General features: G+C 41.7%; 1 protein-coding gene across 6 annotated transcripts in view; it reads left to right on the top strand.

The window, feature by feature from the left end:
* The first annotated feature begins 2,785 nt into the window (after nucleotides 1-2,785).
* The window catches only part of LOC105467503 (protein phosphatase 4 regulatory subunit 4), a 105,984-nt gene continuing 96,809 nt past the window's right edge, over nucleotides 2,786-11,960 (top strand). For all 6 annotated transcript variants that reach the window (XM_011717127.3, XM_011717128.2, XM_071099658.1 and 3 more), the window contains exons 1-2: nucleotides 2,786-3,047; nucleotides 4,513-4,586. In XM_011717127.3, coding sequence (XP_011715429.1) covers nucleotides 2,931-3,047; nucleotides 4,513-4,586 — 191 coding nt within the window. In that variant the 5' untranslated portion in view covers nucleotides 2,786-2,930. The remainder of the gene's footprint in view (nucleotides 3,048-4,512; nucleotides 4,587-11,960) is intronic.

Below are 11,960 nucleotides of genomic sequence, written 5' to 3'. Positions count from 1 at the left end.
CCAGGCTGGGCAGGCTACTTCCATCACAGAGTGGTAATTAGAGCAGTTACAGATTCCAGTCATCAAATTGAACATTTTCCCTTCATCAACCTCCTGCCCTGGAACGACCAACATTAAAGCTATATCTGTATACTCAATCAACTGTTTATTAAGAACGTCCTCCAGTTTTAGATGATACTTTTACAAAACCCAAATGTGAGATAATACTTCTTAGCTGGAATAGGGTAAAGTTGACAGGTAATATTTTGTATCATTTACAAATCAAAAGGCACAGAATTTCAGAAATTGACAGAAAGGGGAGGCTGTAAGATATTTGCTTAGGAAAACCACCTCCTCATGTGTTTGCCTCTTCTCCATCCTCATCCCATCATGTTTCTGTCCTCTTCTACTTCCCTTCACTTCTCCTTAGTAAAGTAGGGATTAGAAAACCTGAATTTTAGCTGTGGGCATCATTACTGACCATTTTGCTTTGAACTTCAAAGGCAAAATTGAAAAACAAAAGAGCCAAGAGTGGGAAATTCACTCTACTAGATCTTAGGATGTATAATTAAGCCATAGCAATAAAATCAGCACAGCACTAGCACAGGAACAGATCTAGATCAATAGAATAGCAACAAGAACTCAGAGACAGACGTGTGTGTCTCTAGGGCTTGGCATATGATACAGATGCCATCATGCATCGGAGGGGGAAAGATGGATTGTTTGGTGGTTGCTGCTGGGAAAACTGGTTCACTAAATAGAGTTAATAATTATACTGTATTCCTGCTCACACTGTATGCAAGGTGAACATCAGATGGATTAAGACCTGTGACAGGTAAAAGTATGAAGCCAAATAGGGGAAAATGTAGGAGAATATTTTGCAACTAATAGGTGGGAAAAGATTCTTAAACAAGACCCCAAAACCACACTCCACAAGGCTAAAATTTGATGCATTAGGCTAAATGAAAATTAAGGATTTCTCCTTCATCGTACCATAGCAAAGACCAAGCAAACAGGATGCATGAAAGATTGAGAGAAATATTGGCAATGTTTTTCTAAAACTGACAAAAAATTAATATTTAGAACATATAAGAAACTCAACTGCTAAAATTCATTCAGAAAAAATAATAAAATCCAGCAGAAAATAGGTAAAGGATGTAAATAGATAATTCACAGAAGGAAAACAATCTCGACGGTTCTTAAGTATATGGAAAAATGGTTAACACCACCAATCAAAGAAATACAAATCGAAATTACAATGTGATACTACTTTACTGATTTCAGATTGACAGAAATTAGGACATCAGATAATACCAAATGTTACCATATAAAATGGGAAACGGGTACCTTCCTACCTTCATGTGCCATTGGTGGGTGTGAATGGCAAAGCCATTTGGAGGGCAACATGACAGAGTGAAACCAAATACTGTGGACTTCATGACCCAGGGACTCGATTTCTTATGTTCTGTAAGGGACACGTCTAACACCCATTCCAGCATAGTCTGTGGTAGCAAGGACCTGCTGGCGACCTAATTGTCCGTTATTTGAGGAATTGATAAGTAGAATATGATAGACACACAAATCAAATACTATTATTAGTCATAAATAATGAACTCTGGTTGTATAGTGTCACATGGATAGATCTCTAAGACACTGAGAGAAAAACAAGGAACAGAATGAGTTCTTATCACAATGCCGTTCACGTATGTTAAAAACAGACACAAACCATGTATCTTTTGAGGCTGTATAAGGTGCATGAACTGGGACATACCTTAGTAGAGGAGAGGGTGTATATGGCGGGTAGAAGAATGGGTGTGGAGAAGGAACGAGTGGAAAATAAAAACGAAAAAGAAAAGGGCCTTACTGACTGACTGACGAGCTGGAGTACGAACATAACTTGTCCCCAAGGTCCAAAAAAACCGCCCCAATTCCCCTTCCATCTCGTCCCATTCTTAACAGAACCAAGTGCAAGGGACTCAGCGTGACTGTCCAGAGCAGGGCTTCTCTTCACCAACGACCTAGGTCCTCTTCCCTCTACCCACCTCGCCAAGCCCTCGGTGCCCGAGCCCCGAGCTCTACTTTGACGGCACTTCTCAAACACAACCAAACACACCCAGGCTTCAACCCCAGACGGGCTTGCTTTTATTATTTCTTTTGGGAAAGCTAAGATTCAGTTTAAGTGACTCTTCTCCGGGAGGCCTTTTCCGAATGCTGCCCTTGCCCAAAAGCCAGCCCCTCCAGGGCTGTATTCCCACAGCCCCCTCCCCCGTCAGCCCGGCACCCCGCGTTCTAACTGCTTATTTTGGGCACTCAGCGCTCCCCTTAGGGCTGGAGTTGTGTTAGGGGGGTCTCTGGGTTCGCGACCCGCCAGCTGGGGTGGGCGGTCCTGGGAATAACCGGACAGTTAGTTAAGTCAGCAGGTGCAGCCGCAGCCCAGCCAGCTCACTCTCCTCTGCTTCCGCTCTCATTGGCTCAGCCTCCCCGCCCCCAGCCCCCGCCCCCAGCCCGCCTCAGCCGGCTGCTGGAGGCAAAAGGCTCTGCGCACGCGCCGTGGGGTGGGGCGCCCTTGGTTGGGGGCGGACGGGGGTTTAGGAGGACAGCGAGGAACGGGCGCAGAGGGGTGGCGGGGCCGCCGCGTCGTTGCGCGGCAGTTGCGTCCTGCCTCGTGCGCGCGGCACCCGGGAGGGGGCGGGGCCGAGGTGGGCAAGGTGGCGGGCCACCGCCCCTGGCCCCGCCCCCACAGCCCGCCCGCGCGCCTCGCCCCGCCCCCTCGCCGGGCCCGCCCCGCCCCCTCGCCGGGCCGTGCTCTTGCTCCCGCCGCCCGCCAGCCTCACGCTCGGCTCCGGCGGCTAAGAGCGGGAGAAAGTCCTGCTGGTGGGCGGCCGCGGGGCTGAGCGCGTCCGGCATCCCGGGGCCGCTCCAGCCCGGGCGGCGAGGGTGCCCGGCGGTCCATGCATCCGCCGCCGTCCGCCGCCGCGATGGATTTCAGTCAGAACAGCCTGTTCGGCTACATGGAGGACCTGCAGGAGCTCACCATCATCGAGAGGCCGGTCCGCCGGAGCCTCAAGGTGCGCCCCGGGGAGAGGACCTGCCCTCAGGGCGTCCGGCCGCCTGCCCCGCGCTGATCTCCGCCCCACCCCACCACCCTCCCCTCCTTCGGGCCGCCGGGACCCTCTCGGACCGGCCCCTCCGTCCTCCTCCAGCCCCTGTTGCCGTGCCGCCCTAAGCCAGCTCCTCCCGGACCCTTCCTCAGCGCGGACCCAGTCCTCTCTAGTCTGGACCCCCATCCGCAAGGGACGGGTCCCTGCCCCAGCCCCGACCCGGCGCCAGCCCCGCGGCCCTTGCCCCTTCTGAGGCGTCCGAATCCCCCCGGCTCACCCCCAGGAACGGCCGAGCCCCAGCCCTCGGGGCAGCCCCAGCGTCCTCGGTCGCGGACCCCCTTCCTTCCGCCCCCCGCCCCACCCCGCGGGAGCTGCCCCTCGAGGCCGCAGCCCACCTCTCCCCGGTCCTCTCCTGGGCTCCCCAACCTCTGGTCCGCTGACGCCGCCCGGGTTCTGGCCCCAGGCCCACCCCTCGGTCCACACATTCCCGACTCCTCCCCCCACCTCTCCCCGAGACACCACCCAGCGTCCCGTCCGCTCACCCCCAGCCCACCAAGTCAGATCAAGCTCGGGTCCCTCTGCCCTCGAGGCAGCCCGGCCTCCTCTCGCTTCCCAGCCAGCACCCTTTCTCAGTGTGGTCCTGGTCCCCGTCTACAAGCCCTCGCGACCCTTTGCCGCCCTCCTGAGTCACCGCGCATCCTTTCCTCCCAACCCCTCCAGGACTCTAGCTGGGACCCTGCTCCCCAGTCCCTTGAGGGAGTCAACCTTCAGCTTGCTCCCCCCACCCCCACCGGCTCTCCCACCCCGCAGAGTCATCTTCCTCCCAGAGGCTCCAACCTTTAGCGCCAGCAAACCTAGTTTACGGACAGGACCCCTTTCCCCTGGCCATCGCTTAATTAGCTGCTTTAGCTCCTCTCACTCCCACCTGCCGCAATATCTCAAATCTCTGGTTTCTTCCAGCCCCAGAGTTGATTTCCTTCCCTCCCCCACTCCAGATCTTGTCCTTTTCATGCCTGCTCGGCTGCAGTGTTCATCCATCCCCCTTTTAGCATTTCTTGGGGTGGAAATGCTGGAGAAATAGCCGTGAGGTATTAGAGATAAAAGTGTGTGTATTTATTCGTTTTATAACATGCGTATGAAATGGATTTCAGCCAAGGTTCTGAAGCCACGATGCGATTTTCAAGCTGCAATCCAGAAGCTAGAAGGATAAAAACAGAAAAAAAACAGTCCCCTCCCCAAATTCGACCACCCAATTAGAGACTTCCGTGATTGATGTCGCCTGGTATCCTCAGCTCCTTGATTAGTTTTCATTGTTAATGCTTAATTGTGAAACTTTTTCATTCGTTTATCCTCATAGAGGGTCACTGGGAGGTTGGGAGGCAAGACTGACCCAATGTTTGTGGTGCATAAATGTGTATTTTACCCTTGACAGACACCAGAAGAAATAGAAAGATTGACAGTCGATGAAGACCTCAGTGATATTGAAAGGGCTGTTTATCTGCTCAGGTATTTCCTAGTCTTTCTGTGAAATTGCTCTTTTTTTTCCCCCTGTGGCAGCAGAGATCAATGCTTTCTAAAATGTATGTTCCCGTTATGTTCAGATTTACTTAGCCACTTGAACAGAGTACTTTTGTGTGCATAGTACTTAACTATATTATACATTAGATTTGGCTGTGGACTTATGAATTTGAGAATTTAAATAAAACACCTAATTTATAGAATGTTGCTTGAAGGAGGAAGAGCAGATGGTTTGAGTTGAACCTCATCCTTTTTTTCTTTTCTGGCATTGGTTTTTCTCACTTAAGATTCAGTAAGTTTAGATGAGACTTGAGTATACAAGGATTAGTTTTAAGTTCATTGTAGAGTAGGCACATTATATGGGATCTACTATATGGAAAAAAATCCACAAATATGGTAGTTCATTTTGCTGTTCAGGATATCCTGTTTGTAGTACTTTTGCTATGCAAGCTTTATGATTTTGTCTGAGGGATTTTGGAAACTTAGTTGAGCCTACTGTCGTTTAAATTTCAAACCATTTCACAGGCTCTACAGAATTGCTTAAGGCAAATGGTTACTGCGAATATTTACAAGATTTTTCTGAACTATTTAAAACATTGTCTTGTAGATTGAGCATCTTAAAAACTAGTACAGTGACCATTAATGATGTTTTAATTGATTAAAATCCTTTAGAAACAAATTTCCTACAGCATTTTGTGTATATTTAAAATTTTTCATTAGCTTACACAACATATTTTTCCCTTTTGGCAAATTAGTCACTCTTATTTTCCAGAATCAGATTTTGAAAACTGATGTAATTTACCTCCTAGGATATTTGTCATCCTTGTTTCCTTAGCTCAGTGCCAGTTCCAGGTACTGGCAAGTTTCTTGTTCTCCTTTCTTGTTTACAGATCATGTTTCCAGTCCCATGTTATTCATTGAATGATCCTGTAAAAACAAACAAACAAACAAACAAAAACTCCCTCTCCAGGTCTTCAATTTTCTTAATTACTTTTTTAGCCTACTAAAAGTGGCATCATGAGTTTCTGTTGTAACTTTAGTCAGAATATCAGCATATTTACCATGTAGACCATTCCATCTGATAATTGTATCATTTAGAAATGTAACTGCATCTTAGACTTAATGTTGATGTTATTTTCCCCCTCTTTGTGATAGCTATGGTACGTGCTCTCATCATTTCTACCTATTTACTTCAGAGAAAACTTCTGTTTATATATGAATTCAACGGTGTGTGTTTTGGGTGTTTACTTAGAGAATAATCCAACTTTTAACCGATTTTCATATTTTATTGTGTTGTATTTGGAATACTTTATTCCTTAATAATTAACACATTTATTATGGTGAACAATAGTTGTCAACATTTGCCTATTCCCACAGTTCTTTTACTCAAAGTAGGTAGAAAATTGATGAAAGTGTGGATAAATGTGTTTAAATCTACAACAGTTAATGATTTGAAATAACCTCCTGTTTATTCCTACTGAATTTTCTTTAGTACAAACACTGGCTTAGAATTAGGAAATGGAGAGTCTTGCTCTATTTACTTGTGATAGAAGACACCGTATTCTAGATATCAGTGATAAGCCTTTTTTTTAAGGAAAGCTTATTTGTTTTCTATTTTGCTTTTATTGTTTGTTAGCAAACCAGGTTGTCTGAGTTGTCTTTATTTCTTAGACTCAACATAAGTTTCGCTCAGTTCTGGAATTTACAAAGCCCTTATAGAGACAGATGGCCCCTCTTATTCTTAGACAAGAGAATTTTAAAAGAGATTCAATATCTCCTTTAGTTTCTTGTGGCTCACCTACCTTGAAGGAGGTTTGCAAGGTGACTCAGAAGGGGAACACTGGTTTGGTTGTGTATGGGTTCTCCAGCTGAGTTCTTCTTTTGTATCCTTAACATCTTACCACCTCCTGGGGGAATGTGGGATTTCACCTTAGTCCAGCTTTGGGAGGGATGATGCCAAGAATGCTTGAAAGGGTCTTTCTTCCCTGGGATTCAGGGGAGGAGACAGGATCGTTTCATAGAGATGTTCCGAACTTTGCCTCGGTTTAGGCCTTCTCATCTTCTCTCATGTATTGAACCTGCTATTGTAAATGTAATTTATTCCTTTTTTTCATTTGTACTTTGCTGAGTCCTTTTTTCCCTCTGTCAGTGATTTTCAGGTTTCTTTTTGAGCACTTTACCTTTTCCTCTGCATTGAATATTATATAAATGTATAATATGTAACATATTTTTTCTCTTGGCTTTTATGTGTCAGGTTTGTTTCTTTAGTTCTTTTATTTTGTATATTAAAACTATTTTGGAGTATTATGTTAAATTAGAATTCAAAGTCAGATATGTAAGCATCAGTAAGCAATGCTTTATATTAGTGGAGTTTCTGGTACACTTAGATTGAATCCATTATCTGAAAAAAGCATTATATATAATATAGAGTACTATCATCAATGAAAAACAAATTATACTGTTCATTATCTTACCCTGAAATATGGCAAGTCATTTATTAATGACATTTTCACAATTAAGTTTAGAATATTACAGTCTTCAAAGATTTGACACAGATGAATTTGTGGTTTTGCACACATATGATGCTGCTATACCCATCTGTGGCATTTAGCACTGAAGCAAAACAACTTTCCTAATAGTCCCAGCTTGTGTCTTAGTCAAAATCATATCTTTTTCCTGTTCTTTCTCTTCTTTGTGATTTTGCATATATTTTTGGAATGTACTTAAAACATATGAATGATTTTGTTATGGAAGAATCCTAAGTATGTATACTGTGCTTTCATTAGGTAAATCTTTACTTGTATATTTCTGACTGCCTACCAGATAAAGTGTAGACCCTGAAGCCTGGCATTCAGAATACTCCATAGGTGACTCTATCTTAGCTGTGCAATGTGATGTCCCACCAGTCCCCCACTTTTAAAAATGGCTTTATTGAGATATAATTCATAGTCCCTGTAGTTCACTCATTTAAACTGAATAGTTAAGCAGGTTTTAGTATATTCACAGAATTGTGCAACCATCACCGCAATCAATTGTAGAACATTTTTGTCACCCGCAAAAGAAACTTTGTACTATTAGCAGTTACCCCTCAATACCAACCCTCTCAGCCTTTGGGAACCATTCTGCTTCCTGTATATATGGATTTGCCTATTCTGGACATTCCTAAACATGGGATCATACAGTATGTGGCCTTTTGTGACTGACTTCTTTCACTTAGCCTAATGTTTTCAAGGTTCACACATGTTATAGCAGGCATTAGTAGTTTATTTCTTTTTGTTGCAGTGTAGTATTCTACTGTATGGATATAGCACTTTTGTTTAGCCATTCATCAGTTGATGGATATTGAGTTGTTTCCACTTAATTCTTCACTTTTTGATTCAGTCATGCTGGCCTTTTCATTGTTACTCAGTTTCATTGTGTTTATCCTTAACTTTTGCTTTTGCTCATCCTGGAGTACTCTTTCAGTATATCCCTGTCCAACATATAGCATCTCTAGGATCCAGCTATAATCTTACATGTTTCATAAAGTCTTCCCTAACTGCTTAAACCACATGGATCCCAGGCTTCTTTGATCTCCCTTATCACTTAGTGGCGCTTTCTTCAATTGGCCATTAATCATTGATTTATATTCCTTAACTGTGTGTACATGTTTTCTTCAGTAGATTGTAAGGTCCTGGAGGACAAGCTTTTAGAGGACAAGGGCAAGCTTTCTTGTTGTTCTTTCCTGTTCTTTGCTGTGATACAAATACATACCTCTTAATGGAATAAAGAGTATTTAAGATGACCATACTGCAAGATGAATTAAGCAACTTCTGATATTTTTAATTTTAGGTATTATGGGTCATATCTTCTTCTATAACTTGTTATCTATGTGACAGTGGTCAAGTTAGTTATGGTTTTCGAGGCCTGCTTTTCATTTGTAAAGCGGAAATAATAATTCCCTTTTCCCAGTGTGGTTGAAGCACCTGGCACATGATAGGCATCCCATTACTGTTAATTCCCTTCTGTCTCCTTTTCCCTTTCCCTACTTCCTTGCTACTTAGGTGCTCAAGTTACATTTAAAACTTTAAAAGAGGATAATGGTATTAATTTTGCCTTCTAATAATTTAATAAACAAAGTATACCAACTGAAGTTTGTGATAGATGTCCATTAACTTCATTTGCTAATAGTATTTATCAGAAATTAGAATCTTCACAAATCATAATTAAGCATTTTTAACTGAGTAATAGTAAGGTCAGCCTGTTGATTTATATTTTCTTAACAAATGACCCTAAGTAATATTTGCTGTTATGCATTAAATGTGTTGATTGGTTAATGTACTGAGCCTAGCTTTTATGTTGCTTACTTTTAAAGTCATTTGTGACTTTAAAACTATTTTCACTTTGTGCTGTGAGTTTTAAATCATTTTGCACTTTGCTTTCCCGGGACAGTCAGATAAAGAGCTTTGCTTTTTTTTTTTTTTTTTTTTCCTTTTTTCTTTTTTAAAGACAGGGTCTCACTCTGTTTCCCAGGCTGGAGTGCAGTGGCTATTCACAGGCACAGTCATAGTGCTCTAACTCCTGGGCTAAAATGATCCTCCCACCTCAGCTTTCCGAATACCTGGGACTACAGAAGGCACATACCACCTCCACAGCCACTGCCCCCATCATAAAGTGCATCTGTAATTGGAACTTTTTTTTTTAAAACTTTCTCTTATTATTTTTTAAAGAGTAAGTGCTCCCCCTAGTGATATGAAGGAGTGAGATTTCTGCAGTCAAATCAGTGGAAATAAACAAGTGTTGTACCATGTGAGAACTCTGGCGTACTTCCTGGGTTCAAGACTAGGATAGGGTAGCAATGAGATAGTGAGGAAGAATTCTAGTGTTTAAAGCTTTGCTACCCACCTAGCTTTTAGTTGTTTTATCTTTTAAAATACCTATCTTATTTGCTATCCCACAGTGGAAAGCTGTGTGGAAAACTCCTTTGAATGCCCTCATTTTTAAGACCTGTGTCCCACATTTACTTTCATTATTGTCTTGATTTCTGTTTTTGATGCTTGCTGCCTTTCAGTATTGTTTTAGTGAGGCATGGTGTGTGTGTGTGTGTGAGAGAGAGAGAGAGGGCGGGAGAGAGAGAGATCACGTTTGCATTTGTGCGTGTATGTGTGTATGTGTATATAGGTGGTCTTGAGTGACCAGTATTGCTTGCTCAGTTTTCTCTAGTGATATACAGGAGAGGACTTTTGCATTCTTCACAATTAAGATAGATAGTTGGTTGTTAATACAAACAATTGGCTAGAATCATAAAATCATAAATGATACATATTTTCAACAGTACATTCTAATGTAAACTATAAATATATTTTCATTTGCCAATCTTTTGATGTAGAGTCATGGTCTTTTCTTTGAGTATGGGTCTGCTGATTAAAGTTTGAAATTCTCCTTCTTTCATAAATCACCCCATAATGCATTTACAATATCAAGTTCAGTTTTCTTTATAGGTGAACAAGAATTTAAATTTGCTTATGAAGCAGTCTGAAAGCATGGTTCTAGGTTTTTATGATTTTCGACTTGTGTTTTGTTCTTCGATACTTTAATAGCGATTTTCTTTGACAACTTATGTTTATTGAATTTAGTTTTTCTAAAACTTTTAACTTTATTTTTATAGAAACAAGTATATGTATTCATATATTTAGGTAATATTTAATTAAATTATGTAATTATGTAATTGCAACAGCAAGTGAAATTTGAGATAAACTAGTTTGGGAACATACTTAACTGACTCTTAATTACAACTCAACTAGTGAGAGTGGAATTCTGTGGGCTTTCCAGAAAGTAGTCTATTAGCGACGAGCTTTCAGCTTGCAGTTGCAAGGCAGTAGAGAGAGTATTGCTTAATCAGGTCTTTTAACATCTTTTCACATCTCAAACACCTTTGTTTGAGAGAGATACATACCATCTCCTTTCCAAGTGTGCTCTGTGATGATCTTGCTTCATTCTTGATATTCCTCTCCTGTCTCTCTGTTGAATTCGTTCCCATGGTCTGGTTTGTTCTTCGTTTGCCTTTATACATTAAAAAAAGTAATGAATTTGGAATATCAGTTAAAGAAGTACTTTTATAAGCTTATATTTTATTTTTTAACGTGAACTTTGAATATATGCAGAAATGTGCACAAATCGTAACACGGCTTGTTGATTTTTTACAAGTGAACACACCCATGTACCCAGTATCCAGATTAAAGCATAGAACATTATCGTGTTAGCTTAGTAGCTTCCTTTGTATTCCTGTCCCAGTGCCCCGTACTTCCTGCAAAGGGTAGCTACTCTCCTGACTTCTAACACTATACATTGATTTACTTGATTTTGAACTTTCTATAGTAGAAAGCACTCTATGTACCTTTTGTGTATAGCTTCTTTTGCTCAACATTTTAAAAAAGAGATTTATCCATATTGTTGCATGGAGCAACAGATTGTTCATTCTCATTGCTGTATACTATTCCATTATGTGAATATATCACAATTTATTCATTCCACTGCTGATGGACATTTGGCTTAGTTTTCAGTTTGGGGCTTTTATGAATGATGCTGTTATAATCATTCATGTACAAGTCTCCTGGTGAATACATGTGTGCATTTCTTTTAGGTATCATTATAGAAGTAGAATTGTTGGTCGTAGCATATGCCTATGTCCGGCTTAAAAGATATTGCTAAACAGTTTTCCAGTGTGCTTTGACTAGTTTGTACTTCTGCCAGCAGTGTTTGAATGGTCCCAGCCTATATTTTTTTTAGGAAACAAAAGTGACAAACTTCTTAGTACATAATTTCTAGCATATCAATAATGAGCTTCCTAGTTAATAGCCTTTAGATGTTTCGTTTCTCTGTGCATGACTTACACCATCTAACTTTTTTTCTTTCCCTACAAGAAGGGGAGTTCTATAAGGTTTTACTTGGCTAGACTGTTGGTTAGAAGACTCTCAGTTATTGGATTGTCTCTTAGGGGATAAGGCATGTGTGTGATTAGTTTTTCTTAGAAAAAGAGAAACAAAGTGGATATTGGAGTCTCCCTGTTCCTGGGAGTGCTATTCTCAGTCCCTGTGCTTTTAATGATTCTAAGAGGTCCTCATTAAAAAACAATTGCCCACGTTGTCATCTTCTGTGAAGATGATGTACAAATGACTTGCCTTTCTACATGGAAATTGCAGGCAACTTCATTTGTATTTTGTAGGACAGAGGGATCACTGTTTAATATATTAAGAGCAGTATATAATGGATTCCAGCTGTATACCTTCCATTATTGCTAAGGTCAAATTACTGAAGTCTTTGGCAAACCTTGAATTCCCTGTTTTGGAAAAGTACTAGGTCTCTGAATATAAAGGGTTTGGA

Source organism: Macaca nemestrina, chromosome 7 (genome assembly GCF_043159975.1).
Source record: "Macaca nemestrina isolate mMacNem1 chromosome 7, mMacNem.hap1, whole genome shotgun sequence".
NCBI lineage: Eukaryota > Metazoa > Chordata > Mammalia > Primates > Cercopithecidae > Macaca > Macaca nemestrina.
The sequence above is the reverse complement of the archived record's forward strand: the minus strand, read 5'-3'. Positions and strand labels throughout refer to the sequence as shown.